The sequence below is a fragment of the Schistocerca americana genome, chromosome 2 (genome assembly GCF_021461395.2).
Source record: "Schistocerca americana isolate TAMUIC-IGC-003095 chromosome 2, iqSchAmer2.1, whole genome shotgun sequence".
NCBI lineage: Eukaryota > Metazoa > Arthropoda > Insecta > Orthoptera > Acrididae > Schistocerca > Schistocerca americana.
This window is the reverse complement of record NC_060120.1, coordinates 5,018,669-5,037,576: the sequence shown is the minus strand read 5'-3', so window position 1 is coordinate 5,037,576 and position 18,908 is coordinate 5,018,669. Positions and strand designations below refer to the sequence as shown.

Genomic DNA, 18,908 nt, shown 5'->3' with positions numbered 1-18,908 from the left:
ATGGTCATTCATTCTATTTGACAGCTGGATGGTTGTAATACCACTGTAAAACATTGTGCAGTGTTTGCAGCAGAACTAGTATATAACATGGCTGCTTTCATAGGTGGCCCAGCCTTTGACAGGGTAGGATAAGCCTGTGATGGTACTGGAGTAGATAGTGCTGGGTGGCTGGATTGGGCAGACCTTGCATCTGGGTCTGCCGTAGGGTTATGATCCCTGTGGCAGGGGATTGGGGGTGAGAGTAGCATAGGAATGGATTAGCTAATGAAGGACGTGGTTCAGTCTTTCCAGTCTGGAGTGGTATTGGGTGACAAGGGGGTGGTTCTTTGTGGTTGGTTCTTAGGATAGGTGTGAGAATCGGGTGCGTGTGAGGATATGGCATGGGAGATTTTTTTGTGAATTTGGTCCAGAGGCCTTTGTGTGAATGGATCCATCTAAGAGGAGGAAATTGACATCTAGGAAGGTGGCGTGATGGGTGGAGGAGGACCAGCTGAAGTGGATGGGAGAGAAGGTGTTGAGAGTGTGGAAGAATGAGGATAAGGTGCCCTGGTCTTGTGTCCAGATTATAAAGATGTCATCAATAAACCTGAATTAGACCATGGGTTTGGGAATGTATCCTGTAGGTGGCCTACGAAAAGGTTGGCATAGCATGGGTGAAGTAGTTACGGGTTAGGATGTACGATGGTGGTTTGAAAAGTTCTCGGAACAGAATAGAAAAAAAAAGTACTTACATCACTGAAACTTTTTATTTTTCAATGTAGTCTCCTTGTAGATTAATGCAATTGGTCCAGCAATGTTCCAGTGCCTTGATCCCATCTTGAAAATGAGTTTCCTGCAGGCCTGCAAAATAGTTGTCATCTCCGGATATCAGTTCTTTGTTTGAAGTGAATCTGTATCCACCAAGAAAAATTTTCAGTTTTGGGTAGAGATGGAAGTCTGATGGAGTCATATCAGTTGAATATAAGGTGGGTGTGCAACAATTCATATCTCGGTTTGTGTAATTTTTCCACGGCAACGGCACATGTGTGTGGGTGCGCATTGATCCAGCGTCAAGGGTAGTGGCACCCATCTTGCAGATAATTTTTTCATTTTTAATTCTTCAATTAAAACGTGATGTACCTTTTTCAGATGACATCTGGCAAGCTTGAGCAATTTCATGCACTTTGTCTCCGATCCTCCATCACTATTTTGTGCAATTTTGTAATGATTTCTGGAGTTGTGACACATCTTGGCTGACCACTGCGCGGATCATCATCTAAGCTCTCCTGACCAAATTTAAATTCGTCTGTCCACTTGGCAACAGTTGAATATGAAGGGGCAGAGTCCCCCAGTGTACTCTGGAAATCGGCATGAATGTCATTTGCTTTCATACCTATCTTTACGAAGTACTTGATTTGATTTTATTTTATTAGGGAAGCAAAAACAACACTGGTCAAGCCCCCTGCTGCCCTCACTGAAACAGAGTTTACTGTGCTGTATTGTTCCCTGTGTCTCTAGTAAGTCCAACCAGTGCCCTTGAACAGTGCAAGGAGATCCATTACCAGTGCTTTCCTTGACACAATTTCTTCAGGTCTGGTTGATCCGAATATTCTGTGTCTTTTAATTTCCAGTGCCTCACATTCAAAGATCAAATGTGGTGCGGTTTCCTCTCCCACTCCACATCTCCTACATTTGGGGTCCTCTTCTATTATTCTCATTATATGTAGGTGTTTTTCTTAAATTCTCACGGCCTGTCAATAGTCCAACCATGAGTTTCATTTCTCTCCTGTTCAAGTCCAGGGTTGAAAGACTTCTCTTAGAACGTGGCTTCGGCATCAATACCTTGCCATGTTTTTTTTCTTTTGGACTTTAGCCCAATATTCTACATGCTGTCTCTTTGTCCAGTCTCATAGTTTTATTTTGATCGTGGCCTTGGTCATTGTCAGGACAAGTTCTGTTCTAATAAAGGGTGTCATCACCCCTATCCTGGCCAACCTATTGACTTGCTCATTACCTTTAATCCCTGAGTGACCAGGGATCCACAATAAGTTTACCCTATTGCTTTCTCCTAGCTCCACAAGGACTTTGTGGCTTTCTGCCACAATCTTTGATCTTGTTGCAGAGGCTGCCAGTGCTTTCAGGGCTGCTTGGCTGTCTGAATAAATGAAATGTTATGACCTCTGTAGCACCTACACAAATTCTGCTCCACACACACCCTGATAGCAGATATTTCTGCTTGAAACACAGTGGCCATCTTCCCTAGAGAGATTGCACTCTCCAGCGTAGGCTGCACTCCATATACCTCGGCCCCAACACCTTGGTCAGTTTTCGAACTGTCAGTGAACCAAACTGTGTCCCCAATACAGTGTTGAAATTTGTTCTCCCAGAGCTCTATACTTGCAGTTACCAGTATGGTGTCGAAATTTGTTCTCCCAGAGCCCTCTACTTCCAGTTAGTTCATTGAAAGGCTTGTTGAAGCAGCTAGGAGTTAATATATAGTCGGCCGGCATTTCCCCAAACATACCTGTGTCTACCTCACTCAGTATTTTACTGTGAGATCCTGGATACCCCAGTGAGTTCCAGTTTTTTGCCTGTGTGCTCCAGCTGCTGCCTCCATCTTCACCGACAGGAGTAATGGGAGCATGTTCAGCATGGTTCCCGTCCCATTGCAAAGCAGGGCAATCTCTGCACCTTAGCAAGATCCTTGCAGCTACTTGCTGGCCTAGTTTTTTTTTTTTTTTTTTCCACCACACTGTTGCCCCATAAGTGGATCATAGGTCTTACTAGTGTGGTGTACATCCTGTACATACTCTCGGGGCTGAAGCCCCAGTTTTTACCACAAGCTCTCCTGGTACGCATTAGAGTACCTTTTGCCTTGGAACAGGTGCTCCTTACGTGAGGGGTCCACAATAGTTTCTCATCCATTGTTACCCCTAGATATTTCACTATCCCTTTCACTGGTAGAGTTTCACCAAGAAGCTGGAGATTCCAATATTTGCCTTGGATCTGCTTCCTTGTAAGTGGTCCTACAACAGTGTTCTTAGGACAGACCCTTAGATCATGTTTCCTGCACCAATTTTGCGCAGTGTTCAATGCTGCTTGTGTCATAGCTCTGTACTTGAAAATTTGCCAAGTATTACTATGACAAGATCATCTGCGTGTCCCTGCCAAAAGTACTGTCTAGAGTTTAATTCTACAATAAGTTCTTCATCACAAGGTTCCACAGTAGAGGGAACAGGACCACTCCTTGTGGACAGCCTCTGGTGGTGTTGATTACCATTTTTTCTTGCATCATTGTGGCTTCTACCTTTCTACCTCTGAGCATGGCTCTAATCCACCTGCAAATGGTGGTCTCCAAGCCATGCACCTCTGCTGCCTTAACCACGGATTCTAAGGTCGTGTTGCTAAAAGCCCCTTTGATGTCCAAGAAGATGCAGAGGGCTACTTCCTGAAAGTGTAGTGCAAGTTGGTGAAGTACAATTTCGCACAATTTTCCTGTTTGGCACGCATGTTCGTGTATGTGTAGAGGGTCCCTAGTTAACCTCCTCTCTCTAACATGCACGTTGACCAGTTTTTCTAATTTTTTAATATGTGAGGAGGACAGACTGATTAGTCTTGTATCCTTGACCTTGGTATGATCAATTCTCCCTGGCTTTGGAATGAAGACAACCTTCACTGGCCTCCCGACAATAGGAATGATTCCTGCTGCTAAGCTAACCCTAAATAACCTGCATAGAAATCTTAAGTTCACTCCTGCTTGTTGCAGGAGCATTGGGAAAATTCCATATGCACCAGGTGACTTGAACAGTTGGAATGTTCTCACCGCTCATTGGATTTTACTCTGGTCAATACATTCTCTGGCAGATTCCCAGTTCCCCTTTCGAATACCTGAAAAATGATTCTCACAGGCATTTCATCCTGGTCTATGTTGTCTGTCAGAGTACATTGACAAAAATGAGCCTTGAGTAGTAGTTCCAGCATTTCATGTGCTGTCCTTGTATACTCCCCATCCTCTTTCCCTAAGTTCCTCCTGGAATAGTGGGTATCGTAGTGAGGATTTTGTGAAGTCTGGCCTGAATAGCCGTACCCTCTACCTCCTCACAGAATACCTTCCAGGCCGCCTGCTTTGCTTGCTTAATTGCAAGATTGTATTTGACAAGGGCCTCCTGATATTCTGCCCATTGTTCTTTCCTTCTCGCACAGTTAAACAGTCTTCGTACCTGTTTCCTCTGTGATTCCAAGTTGTTGTTCCACCAAGCTACATTCCTATTCATGCACTTCTTGGTGATTGAGCAGTTGTCATGGTATGAGGTCATGATGACAGAGGTCACTGCCTCTGTTACGTCCTCAAACTGTACTAGATTCCTTATTGAAGTGCTGACTTCTGATAGGCTTGAGTCGAGGTCCCTCTTATATGCTTCCCAGTCCATTTTCCTGGGATTCCTATAGAACATAGTCTGTCTAATGCCCATTTCAGCCTCAAACTTAATATACATGTGGTCTGATGAGGATGGCTCTAAAGCCACATGCCATTGTTTGGCATAACTTTTCTTATATTTCTAGCATAATCCAGCTTACCTCCAGTGCCGCTGAGACCCGATACACCCCCTTTATATAAATAGGGTTCCTGAATCAGGGCCACATCCACTTCTTGTCTTCCCAGAAGGCGACTCAGGGCAACAATGGTCCCTTTACTTTGTTGCAGATTTATCTGCAGCACATTCAGTCTCCATCTTGCCACCATTGTCACTTCTGATGTCTTTGATTACCCTGACAGCAACCTGTGAGAACCCCAAGAATAGTCTCAGGTCCTGTTCCCGCATTGCCTTCAGGGACTTCTCACCGACTTCCACCACAAGGGTTTGGCCCTTTGGTGCAAGCTTCCAATTGATTACCTTCCAGTCCTCTGTCAAGACTTTCGAGTTTTGAGATCCTGTTTGCTCAGTCAGAGTCTCTGGAGAGGTATCCTTAAGGAGTTTTGGTACCCAGATTAATATCTTTGTGGTTTTGAAGAGGTCAGTTGCTGTCTTTACCAGCAGCTTCGCATGCTCCCACGATGATATTAGGGGCACCTTTTCCTTGAGCCAGTCCACTTTACCCACCCCTTCACAGACAAAAATCAAGAGCATCGTGATCCAGATACTCTCCTGAATTTGGGTCCTGGGCCAGCATCCCCTGAATCTTCTTAAAGGTAGCCATCTGCATGAGCTGCTCCTGCTGCAAGGTGATATTGACCAGTGGATAGTCTTGCTGGATAACCGCCATCTTACAAACCGAGACTGCAGTATTATAGATCTGTTTCCATATTTCTTGCCTTGGCTTTTTCTGGATATGCTTATCCTGCGAAGTGGGAGTCTTAGATTCCTCCCCTGTTCTCTTACTGCCTGTCCTTGATGTAGAAGGGATTTGTACACCCCTTTTGTCCTGAGACAGGTTTTTCCTAGAGATCTTGGGCTCAAGCCCTTTTAGTCCCATCCACTTTTATTTAGGAAGCCACTCTTTTCCTTCCTTTAGCTTTTGTTCTCTAAGAAGTTTGCTCACCTGAGCCCCCGACATGTCTTTAATCTTAATCTGGTCCAACTTCTTAGTAACCATTCCCACTTCTGGAACAGGTCTGTCCCCCTGTCCAGTTGAGGGGATGGTTTCATTGGTTCCAGCCCCTGTGTTTGGGTATCTGAGGTCTCAACTTGCCCCTCAGTATTGCTATTTTTTTGTGTCCATTTTGGTCCCACAAGACTTGGGGATCTAATCGGTCCACACCATGGAAACCCCATGCGGTGCAAGGAAAAAATTACCCAGGGAGCCCACCCGGTATCCCTGAGGCTCCATGCACGACACATCTTCCCATCTCTTGGCACGGATCGCATCACACCTTGGGTTGGGGATTGAGGAGTTGGGAAAGGACAAGGAATGAATGTGGGATAACAGATCATTGTGGGTCACACTTAGTCTGGTCCGTCGGCCAAGACCTTACTGACCGTAGGTCCCCACAGCCAGCATAGGCCTCAGCTTCACGTGAACACACAAGCCTCTCCAGCTGCACAGAATTGCTGCTTCGAGGTGGTTGCTTGCATCTCGATTTTTTTCCCATCTTTTCAAATCACTATGTGAGAACAACAACAGAGCCATGTTACCGCCACAGCTCTCTTCCGAGAGCACTGGTGCGGCACTTGTTTACAGGCAACAGTCCAATGAATATCATGTGAACAACTCATTGCATTAGCACTGACCTCTCGTGGTGATTCCAAGAACTTTTCGAACCAGCGTCATAATTGGTTAGGTGTACGAGGAATGAAGTGGTGAGTTTGGAATCTGCAGGGCACTGGGAGAGATACTGTTCAATCACAGCAAGGCCATGAGTGTGAGGGACTTAGTTGTATATGGGGTTTACACCAAAAATGACTAGTAGGGATCCAAGAGGTAAGGGTGTGTGGATTGCGGAGAGCTGGTGCAGGAAATGGTTGGTATCTTTAATGTGGGAGGCTAGATTTTGGACAGTTGGAGATATTGATCAACAAGGGCCAAGATTCTTTTGATGGATCACTGTAACCAGCCACAATGGAGTGGGCTATTGTTGGGTTGAGTAGGAAGATGGATTCAGGAGAGAGATTGTGGGAAGGGCAGAAGGAATTCAGCAGGGATTGGAGGTTAAGCTGGACTTCTGCAACAGGGTCACTTTGGCAGAACTTGTAAGTGAAAGTGTTGGACAATTGGTGAAGGCCCTCTGCCAGGTAGCTCCGGTGCATCTAAACGGTGGTCAGAATTCATTTTTAGGTTTTATAGGGCATTCCTTTCTGCTGTTAAAATGTGGTTGTTCTTAGGGAGGAATCTAGGGAAGGATGGTGAGACCAAGTTGGAAGTTAGGAATTCATGGAAGGTGACCGGGGGATGGTTAGGCACTAGTGTAGGAGGGTCACAGTTGGATGGTGGTATGAATTGGGACAGGCAGGGTTCGACGTTGGGATTGGATTGGCTTGGCTTTCATTGCAGGGGGGCTGGTGGCAAAGAAGTGTTTCCACTGTAGGGAGTGGCAGAAGGAGAGTAGGTCATTCACAAGTCCAACATGGTTAAACCTGGGAGTAGAGCTGATGTGAGGCATTCGGATAGGACTGAAACTTCTGAGGGGCTGTTAATTTTGGTGGGAAGGTTAACAACAGTGTAGTGGGATTGTTGCAGGTGTAGATTTTGTGGGGTGTTGGTAGGGGCTTTCTGGACGTTGTAGTAGATTGAAAGGATGAGCTAGGCTGGATCTGGGTGCTGTGAGGGGTTGACGACGAGGAACACTGTGGGTAGTATGGGGGTTGGATAGTGGTGCCCCAAGGCAGAAGTAGGATGTCAGCAGGCTGGATAACTTGTGGAGGTGGTGTTTGAAACGTTCCTTTAAGTGTTGGAGTATCAGGATTTCAATTTGAGTGATGAGGGCAGTGGGGATTGCATAGTAACAGTGTTTTGCGGAGTGAGTGGATGTGGTTCGTGGATGCCTGTGCAGTGAAGTGTGTATTTGTAGAACCAGGTTTGGAATCCCCTGCCTCATGGACCATATCCCTGTGGAAGACCCAGATGCAAAACCTGCCCAATCCAATCATCCAGCATCATCTACTCCAGTCCCGTCACAGGCTTATCCTACCCCATCAGAGGCCGGGCCACTGTGAAGACAGCCATCTTATGTATCAGCTCTGCTGCAACCACTGCACAGCATTTTACATTGGCATGACAACCAACAAGCCGTCAACTAGAACAAATGCCCACTGCCTAAATGTTTCCAAAAACATGCAACAGAGCACAACATGTGAGATCTCAATGGCTGCTTCACAACCCATGCCATCTTAGGTCCTTCCTATCACCATCAACTCTTCTGAGCTGCACAGATGGGAGCTATGCTTACAGCACATCCTAATTGGTGTTTGTGTATGTGGGGGGGGGGGGGGGGGGGGCATGAATGTGAGTGTGGATGTGCGCACCTGCATGTGTGTGTGCATGCACCATCTCCTGCCCCAGTAACACCGCCCAATCTGTGTCCCCGCATCAGCAAATTGTGTGCAGTTATCTCACGCCCCAGTCCATGAAATCGCGTGCCCAGCTGTGTGTCACCTGCCCCCTCTACCTGCACCCCTAGCTAGCCCATAGACAACTCCCCACTCTCCCATGAGGTGCTTGACACTCCCCCCTCCCCCCAACCCCATATCTGCCCCCCTGCCCATCTCCATCCACCACGCTCCCATCTTATCCCAGTATACTCACCAAGAAAGAGCTGGCTGTAGACTGAGCACAATGTAGGAAGACAGGTGTGTGTGTGTGTGTGTGTGTGTGTGTGTGTGTGTGTGTGTGTGTGTGTGGGTGGGTGGGTGGGTGGGCGGGGGGGTGGGTGGGTGGGTGGGTGGGGGGAGTGCCTTTTTTTCCCCTACCAGCTTCAAAAAGGAAGTGCATTCCGAAAGTGTACATACTGTTGACACAGTGCTGCTACCTTTCGGTGAGTCATCTCAATATTCCTAAATAATTTGTAATTCTCAACCAGAACTTTCTGTACATTATTACAGGGCCTATTGGCTCCCTTATATCCAATTCTCATGTTGTCCATCCTTTGTTACTGTCCCCTTTATCTCCCCTCTGTTAGCCATCCATTTCTTTCTCTTACATTCTTCCCCCTTGACTTCATGACATACTCCGTAACGGCTGCAACACATGTGGTCACACACAACTTTTGTTACACCCTGTAGTATCGGCCGCATCTGTTACAAGAGCCGCGCATACAAATCAGCGTGCAGTGTGACTCCTGATAACAGCATAACACACTTCTAGAAACTCAAAATCCTCCCTCCCTCATATATCACTCGAGATCTGCCTGTCCTTGTTTCCTTATATCTCTCATGCATGACGATAAATGATGCACGATCAAATTTGTTTCAGGCATGTGATGACATAATGACGCGCAATTAGGTATACCCCGGTCACAATACTACCCCCTGTCCCAACACAAATCCTTTCATTCCTTACACCTGTCAACATTATTCAACTCCCACTTTAACCACCTGACACATTTACTCACCACTTCCAGTGCCAACTTCTTTCCCCAGCACTATTCCTGCCCCCTCCCACACCCTGCTCTATTTATCTGCACCAGTTCAGAAAAGTTTCAATATCCCTAGCCAAAACCCTGTCCTAAATTCTGTTCCTTAAATGCTGTCTAGGCCATGGAATTCCCCCGAATGATCTGCTCATAAAAATGCCAATTTGTGACTCCCACACCTCTTTTCATAGTGCTCTTCGTCTTTTCAGATTTTGCCCGTGCGTTACTGTCACAAATCTGGTTCTACAAAAACTCGTCACTGGGGTGCAAGCATCCCTAAACCACCTCAGTTCCCTCTGCAAAATACCGTTACTATGCAATCTCCACTACCTACGCCTCATCACCCATGTTGAAATCCTGACACTCCAATGCCTAGAAGAACATTAAAAACACCACCTCCACAAATTATGCAGCCTGCTGACATTCTACTCCTGCCTTGGGGCACCATTATCCAACACCATCCTATCCACGGTTTTCTTCCTCATCAACCCCTCATGCACCCAGATCTTTCCTAGCTGACGTTTTCAACCTACCAAATCCTCCTAAACTCCCTACCAATGCTCCATGAAATCCAGAGCTGCAACAATACCATAACACGGTTGTTAACCTTTTCACCAAAATCCTCAGTCCCACAGAAGTTTGTGCTATCTAAAGGTCTCACATTCAGCCATACTCCCAGGTTTTACCATATTGGACTTCTGCTGCTCCCTACAGTGAAAACACTTTTTTGCCACCAGCCCCCTCCAAACAATGCCAATCCAATCCCAACATAGAACCTAGCTTGTCCCAATTCGTACCACCATCCAACTGTGACCCGCGCACACTCCCACCCAACCATCCCTGGTCACCTTCCAGGAATTCACTTTCAATCTGGCCTCACCTTCCCCATGTCCCTCTCTCAGAACAACCATCTTTCAACAGAAGAAAGAACTGCCCTACACAACCTGAAAATGGACCCTGACCTGATCATAATCCTGGCAGTCTGAGGTTCCACTACTGTTATGATGAACCAGAGTGATTACCTGGCAGAGGGCCTTTTCCAGTTGTGCGACACATCCACCTACAAACTCTACAAAGTAGCCCTAACCCTGAAGTCCAACATAACCTCCAATGCCCGTGGAAACCCTTAGGCCCTTCCCACAACCTCTCCCCTGAATTCATCTTCCGACTCAAGCCAAAAACAGCCCACACATCTACCCGAAAATCCACAAACCTAACAATCCTGGATGACCCATTATGGCTGGTTACAGTGCCCCCACCAAAACAACGTGGGCCCTTGTTGATCAACACTAGTCACTTTCTGCATCGGCTCTCTGCCATCCCCACAACCTTACTTCCCGGATCCCTACGCATCACTGTTAATGCAACCTCCCTATACACCAACATACCTCACACCCATGACCTTGCCGTGAATGAACACTACCCCTTCCAACACCCTGCAGATACCAAACTCACCACTTCATTCCTTGTACACCTAACCAACTACATAAATTTGTGGCACAGCTATAGACACCCACACTTCACCCTCCTATGCCTACCTTTTCATGGGCAACATAGAGAATACATTTCTAGCTTGCCAAAACCTGAGACCCCTGGTCTGGTCAAGGTTTATTGATGACATCTTTATAATCTGGACCCAAGGCCAGAACAGATTATCTTCATTCCTCCATAACCTCAACACCTTCTCTTCCATCCACTTCACCTGATCCTCCTCCACCCATCAATCTCCTCCTCTAGATGGCTCCATCCACACCTTGGTCCACATAAAACCCACCAATCATGAACAGTACCTGCATTTTGCCAGCTGCCACGCTTTCAACACCAAAACAGTCCCTCCCATGCAGCCGTGGATTGCAGTGATGAGAACTCCATCACCAAGTATGCCAACAGCCTCACAGAGGCCTGCAGACAGGCAGTACGCTCAGACCAAATTCACAAACTGGTCTCCTGTGCTGTATCCTCACACACACACACACACACACACACACACACACACACACACACACACACACACACCTGATCCTCACACCCATCCCAAGAACCAGCCTCAAAGATGCGACCCTCTTGTCACCCAATACCACCTAGGACTGGAAAGACTGAACCATGTCCTTCACCAAGGCTTTGATTACCTATCATCATGCCCTGAAATGAGGGATATCCTACCCAAGATACTTCCAACCCCTACCAAAGTGTTGTTCTGCCTCCCACCCAACCTCAACAACATCCTAATCCATCCCTATGCCACTCCCACCCCCAGTCCCCTGCCACAGGGGTCATAACCCTGCAGAAGACTCATATGCAAGGTCTGCCCAAACCACCCACCCAACACTATCTACTCCAGTCCCGTCAGAGGCTTACCCTACCCCATCAGAGGCCGGGCCACTTGTGAAAGCTGCCATGTTGTATACCCACTCTGCTGCACAGCATTTTACACTGTTATGACAACCAACCAGCTGCTAATGTGAATGAATGGCCACTGCAAAACTGTTGTCAAAAACAAGGTGGACCACCCAGTGGCACAACATGCAGCAGAGCATAACATGCAAGATTTCATTAGCTGGTTCACAATTTGTGCCATCTGGATCCTCTCCAGCACCACTAGCTTTGCTGGGTTGCACAGGTGGGAGTTATCCTTACAGCCCATCCTTCACTCCTATAACCTTCATCACTGGCCTCCTCCAACCCCCACCCAATAGTTGTGTGTGTGTGTGTGTGTGTGTGTGTGTGTGTGTGTGTGTGTTGAGCTTGAAAAAGGAAGTACACTTTTTGTTTGATGCGGTACTTCTGCCTTTCAGTGAGTTGTCTGCTTTATTCCTAAATAATTCATAGTGTCAAAAATACAGCATTCAGGGCACTACGAAGTGGTAACTCTACTGGCTACCAGTAAAGTTATCACTTTTTAGTGTCCATTAAATTGTTGTTGTTGTTGTTGCGGTCTTCAGTCCTGAGACTGGTTTGATGCAGCTCTCCATGCTACTCTTACCTGTGCAAGCTTCTTCATCTCCCAGTACCTACTGCAGCCTACATCCTTCTGAATCTGCTTAGTGTATTCATCTCTTGGTCTCCCTCTACGATTTTTACCCTCCACGCTGCCCTCCAGTACTAAATTTGTGATCCCTTGATGCCTCAGAACATGTCCTATGAACTGATCCCTTCTTCTAGTCAAGTTGTGCCATAAACTCCTCTTCTCCCCAATTCTTTTCAATACCTCCTCATTAGTTATGTGATCTACCCATCTAATCTTCAGCATTCTTCTGTAGCACCACATTTCGAAAGCTTCTATTCTCTTTTTGCCTAAACTATTTATCGTCCATGTTTCACTTCCATACATGGCTACACTCCATACAAATGCTTTCAGAAACGACTTCCTGACACTTAAATCAATACTCGATGTTAACAAATTTCTCTTCTTCAGAAATGCTTTCCTTGCCATTGCCAGTCTTCATTTTATATCCTCTCTACTTCGACCATCAGCAGTTACTTTGCTCCCCAAATAGCAAAACTCCTTTACTACTTTAAGTGTCTCATTTCCTAATCTAATTCCCTCAGCATCACCCGACTTAATTCGACTACATTCCATTATCGTCGTTTTGCTTTTGTTGATGTTCATCTTATTCGCTCCTTGCAAGACATTATCCATTCCATTCAACTGCTCTTCCAAGTCCTTTGCTGTCTCTGACAGAATTACAATGTCATCAGCGAACCTCAAAGTTTTTATTTCTTCTCCATGGATGTTAATACCTACTCCGAACTTTTCTTTTGTTTCCTTTACTGCTTGCTCAATATACAGATTGAATAGCATCGGGGAGAGGCTACAACCCTGTCTCGCTCCTTTCCCAACCACTGCTTCCCTTTCATGTCCCTCGACTCTTATAGCTGCCATCTGTTTTCTGTACAAATTGTAAATAGACTTTTGGTCCCTGTATTTTACCCCTGCCACTTTCAGAATTTGAAGAGAATAATCCAGTCAGCATTGCCAAAAGCTTTCTCGAAGTCTACAAATGCTAGAAATGTAGGTTTGCCTTTCCTTAATCTATTTTCTAAGATAAGTCGTAGGGTCAGTATTACCTCATGTGTTCCAACATTTCTACGGAATCCAAACTGATCTTCCCTGAGGTCGGCTTCCATCAGTTTTTCCATTCGTCTGTAAAGAATTTGCGTTAGTATTTTGCAGCTGTGACTTATTAAACAGATAGTTCAGTAATTTTCACATCTGTCAACACCTGCTTTCTTTGGGATTGGAATTATTATATTCTTCTTGAAGTCTGAGGGAATTTCGCCTGATACATCTTGCTCACCAGATGGTGGAGTTTTGTCAGGACTGGCTCTCCCAAGGCCGTCAGTAGTTCTAATGGAATGTTGTCTACTCCCGGGGCCTTGTTTCGACTTAGGTCTTTCAGTGCTCTGTCAAACTCTTCACGCAGTATCCTATCTCCCATTTCATCTTCATCTACCTGCTCTTCCATTTCCGTAATATTGTCCTCAAGAACATCGCCCCTGTATAGACCCTGTATATACTCCTTCCACCTTTCTGCTTTCCTTTCTTTGCTTAGAACTGGGTTTCCATTAAACTCTGTGACAAAAATAAGGATTGTATTTTTGAAACTGTCTGTTGATAGGGTATGCAGCAGTTTCCAAAATGAATCTAATGCATCTTTATTTGGTTGGTTATTGGTAGGTGGAATAAAAAATGAAATAAGTGGATAACACTTACTTACGAGGGTTGGAACTTTAATAGTGGCAACTATTTATTTAGAGCTTGTATAAAATAGACAAGTGTTTCAAAGTTTTATTCACCTTCAAAGTAGTTACCAGCATTGTGTAGAACCCATTGCCAGCAATGTGGAAGTCGTAGGATTCTCTTAGCAGTGCCAATTGTATTGACAGTTTGAGCGGCGCGGTCTATTGCCCGACGAATTTGAAGCAGTTCTGAAGTGAATGCCGTGAAGTGTTCCCTTCAGCTTAGAAATCGAGTTGAACTCACGAGGGCTTAAGGCAGGGGAGTGCAGTAGATGGTATAGCACTTAGCAGCCCCATCAGTCAAACAAATCAGTAACAGCTGACACTGTGCGTGCTTGAGCATTGTCCTGCAAAATGATGGTCAGGTCCTGCAGAAAGTGTTATCACTTCTGCCTCTAAGTTGGTTGTAGAGTGTGTTCCAAAAATGAATGGCATAGAGACAGAAATGATGACACTTTCTGCGGGACCTGACCTCTTTCTACAGGACAATGCTCAAGCATGTACAGTGCAAGCTGTTACTGATTTGTTTGACTGATGGGGCTGTTAAGTGCTATACCACCTACTGTACTCCTCTGACTTAAACCCTCGTGAGTTCAGCTCGATTTCTAAACTGAAGGAAACACTTCTCAGCATTCACTTTGGAACTGCTACAAATCTGTCGAGCATTAGACCGCACCGCTAAGCTGTCAACACAACTGGCACTGCTAAGAGTATCCTACGACTTCCATATTGTTGGCAACGGGTTATACACAATGCTGCTAACTACTTTGAAGGTGAGTAAAACTTTGAAACATTTATCTATTTTATACAAGCTGTAAATAAATAGTTGCCACTATTAAAGTTCCAACCCTCGTTTATGCTTGTCTCCTCTCCAATATTGTGTCTGTTCATTGAATACTTGTCTTTTTTTGTACCATTATTTAGTTTTCATATTTACACTTGGTGGCTCTGTGGTAAAATGCCAGATTACAAATCCAAAGGTCTGGATTCGATCTCCGGGCAGTCCTAGGATTTTTATCTATCACTTACCCAATGTTAATAGTAAAAGAAATAATGTAAATATATATGTCTGTATTTCTAAAATAACATTTCTTCTTTTTGTAGGATGAAATATTTTCAGCAACCCGTCGATTTGTAGTTCTGAAAGATTTAACAGTTCAGCTGGCAGACTTGCAGAATCAAGAATTTGAAGACAATGTCATGACTGTTAAATATGTGCCCATATTTGAGGCCCAGTTAGACGATGAAAACAAGTCTGATATAACAAACACTTTTAACTCAAGAAATGTTTCTAGTATACTTGATGGGAACTCATCAGATGAGACAGATGATATTGATTATTACGCACATGAGAAAAAACGTGCTCGTAGTTCTTCAAGATCAAAAGGTAAAATTGTTTTGAAAATATTTTGTAAATATTTGTATTTTTATCATAGGAGAGAAATTTTGTAAAGGAATCCTGTAGGAGACAACTTTTGAGTTGGTAGATTGTGTATCCATCAATGGCAAAGCACGAAACTATCTTGGCACTCACTCATGACAAACTTATGATTGTCATTGAAATCACTGTTCCTTTTTTTCATGAGGGCGAGTGTCGGGGAGGAAATGTTGCAAATAAAGTCCCTCAGTTATGAGGTTTCATCATCTGAGTGCTCAATGCCTGCAACAATGATCTTTTTCTGTAATGGATGGAGGACTGTTACATTCATGAAGAAGGGTTTGCAGTAACAAGTCACTATTTATGTTATCAAATTTATTTTTTATACTTTATTGAATTTGGATGTTTTCACTTATTAAATAGAAGACATACACTTAAGTTATTCCATATACCAAGTAGTAGATCTAATATGTCTTCTTAGCTCTCGCAGAACCCTTTAAACTCTTTTGTAAAGTACCTACAAACTTTTCAAAACAGTATGCTAACATTTCTATAATCACACTAAAAGGAAGAAGAAAATGCAGGTATTAAGAACAAATATTAGAGCTAATAACTATTTTATGGTACTTCTAAGTGTACACCATCCATAAATGTGTATGAAAACACCACAGGTCGGTAAAGTTTAACATAAATGAATGACTTGGTGCTGCAGTTCATACCTCGATTGTGATTTTCGTGTTCAGTATAATTGCATTTCGCTCCGTTCACTGTCCACAAGCTCCTTGTACAAGAAAGAGAATATTTCATGCCTTCATCATTTGCCTTAACTTACGTCACATGTGAATGAAGTATGGTAAATATTATATCTGTTTCCGTGGATAAAATTTTTATATACTGGTATCAGACTTCCTGCCATTGTAGCACAATAAACAAACTATACTGCCAACAACACACCTTGACAAGATATTTAATGTGCTGTATAACTGAAGCTGCATGTTTTTAGAATATACAAGTTTAAATACAATATCCACCAAATAGCTTCCAAAACACTGAAATTAAGATGGCGGCTGCTCGATTTGCTGCTACCTGCCAGTGACAGCGAGCACAGCAGATGTGGTCAACTCAGCCAATTATAACATGACTTCTTCTTCATGTACATACACAAATTAATGTACATACAGTATAGAAACAAGCAGAGCTTTGCCTTCATGTGTAATTTTGGTTGTCGCAATTATTGGCTGATGCTTTTTCAGGGATGTGATTAGTCTCAGATGGAAGAGCACAGCTTAAATTGCTCTGAGTGAAGCAATGACATTCCTTTTCTGTTTGCTAGAAATGTTTGGCTGTTTTTTCCCGAAGTATGAGGTCTGTTCAAAATATTCCACAGCATTTGTAATTTTTTGCCAATGGTGTATCGGAGCAAAATGTGGCTGGCACCATTGCACATGCCTGTGTTTAATGTGTAACTGCCAGAAGTTTCATTGTTGTATGTCGTAGTTATTGTTCAGTGCTGTAATAAGGAATGTTGTGTTGCACAGTTTGCGGATTTCAAGATGGCAGAGTTAGAGGAGCAACACATCTGCATTAAATTGTGTGTGAAACTTAAGAAAACCTTGACAGAGACACATCAAATGATGCAGCAAGCCTATAGCGATGAGTGTTTAAGCCACACTCGGTCTTACGAATGGTTCACAGAGTTTAAAAATGGCCAGATGGAAGTTAGATGACTCTCGTTGAGGATGCCCTTCGACGTCTGCCGACAACGCTCATGTCAAGAACATCAATGAAATTGTGCATGGCAATTGAAGACTGTCCGAGAGATCATAGAAGGATGTAACATTTCAGTTGGATCATGTCATGAAATCCTGACACAGCATCCTGGAATGCATTATGTTGCTGCCAAGTTCATTCCACAGCTCATAAGTTAAGACCGGAAAGATATCCATCTCACAATCTATGAAGAGCTTTTGGATCATGCCAGTGAGAACAAGATGTTTCTTAAGAGAAACATAATTTCCGAAGTTGAAAACCTCATTAAAAGGATGAATATTTGCAATGATAGACAGGATAAAAGAAAATTTGCAGACAGCGTTTCATGCGATCCAGCAAGAGGCCTACCAAGACTGCTTCCAGAAGTGGAAATGGCATTGGGAGTGGTTCATCAATTGTGGAGGAGAGTATTTCGAAGGAGACTGTACACAATAAGTGAAAGGTAAGTGTAGAAAAATTTTGTGGAGAAGATTTCAGAATTTTTTGAACAGACCTCGTATGTCGCTGTTTGTATATCACCATTTTGAAGGGTATTGTTAGGTTTGGATGTAACAACACAGCTTTAATTGCTGGAAATGAAGCAATGACATTTAAATTCTTCGTTGACACATACATTTGGCTGCTGGTCTCTGAATACGTCCAATGTCCAGAGTGGAGTTAGGCTGTTTTTACTGAAAGAGAGTGGTATTTTTAATTTTTGCTATGTTAATTTTACTCATTCATAACTAGTTTCAGCCATGCAGGCCATTCTAAACTCATTTTGTGGTTCTGTACAAAATAGATATATTGTATTACTGTTAACCTAATTTAAATGTATTTATCTGCAACAGAAAACTATACATTGCGTTTTGCATTGTCAGCATCTTTAAATGTGTGTTTTCTATTCATTGCTATCTTTTTGGCTTGACAACTTGACATTTACAAAGGTATTATATTGATCAAAGAGTAAAGCTAAGCGTGTAATAAATGCAGTAATAATTTCAAATACTGTGACTATATGCCTATTGTTGAGGAAAGTTAAAAAATAGCAAGGAATAAGAGTAAAAAATAAAATAAACATAAATATTGAAGTATATAAAATAAATTGTGAGGTAAATGTATTTAAAATCATTTACATTCACATAATTACATTTCTATTCTTGGAGGTAATAAAACATATTCTATTTTGTACAGATCCACAAAATCACTTGAGAATGGCCTAGAAGGATGAAACTAATTGTGAACAAATAAAATTACTGTAGTGAAAGTGGAAAATGGCAACCTTCTTTTAACAAATCTATTGCTGTGTACCTGCTATAAAGAAAATGTTTCTTTTTATCATGCGATTTCCAAGGATGTGGTTAGGCTGAGATGGGAGCACAGCTTGAATTGGCACAAAAATCTTGTTGTGGTGATAAACTTATCACTATCATAGCCCACAGTTGAGGTTAGGTTGGAAGGTTGCAATTTGGTTATTAGTTGGTGAAGCCAACATGTGTGAAAGCTATAAAACCTGGATGTACTGATAACTGTAGCTTGTTACATAGCAAAGAAATGTCTAATTTTGCTTGGTTGTCAAGAATATTCAGCTATTTTCCAAAATATATTGCACTTTATGAGGGTATGGATAGGCAGGAAACTAAGAGCACAACTTCAATTTGTGGAGACAACTAGTTGTTGTAACTTAGCTAGTAAGTTTGTTTCAGGAAACTGTCAGTATTTAAGCAGAATTATAGCTTGTCATGGCTAGTTTGTAGCATATCCATAGTGCTTGCTCCATATAAGTCAAATGTGATGTTATTGTGCAACCAAAGTCAATAACGTATCAAGCACTGTGAGATATTGTGAAATTTGGGCCCATTTGAAGGCAAGTATCATTCCCTAGTTTTTGTTCAGTCTTTAAAATGGAGTACCTTTAGTGCTTTCTAGGTGAAGTTGGATTTTGTGGATTATGGTCATAATGGGTGAAGTATGATTTACTACCACAGCCAATGG

General features: G+C 43.4%; 1 protein-coding gene across 1 annotated transcript in view; it reads left to right on the top strand.

The window, feature by feature from the left end:
- Positions 1–18,908, top strand: part of LOC124595800 (ribonuclease Z, mitochondrial) — a 137,625-nt gene that overhangs the window by 28,542 nt on the left and 90,175 nt on the right. The window contains exon 3 of the mRNA XM_047134688.1: positions 14,891–15,173. Within this exon, the coding sequence (XP_046990644.1) occupies positions 14,891–15,173 (283 nt within the window). The remainder of the gene's footprint in view (positions 1–14,890; positions 15,174–18,908) is intronic.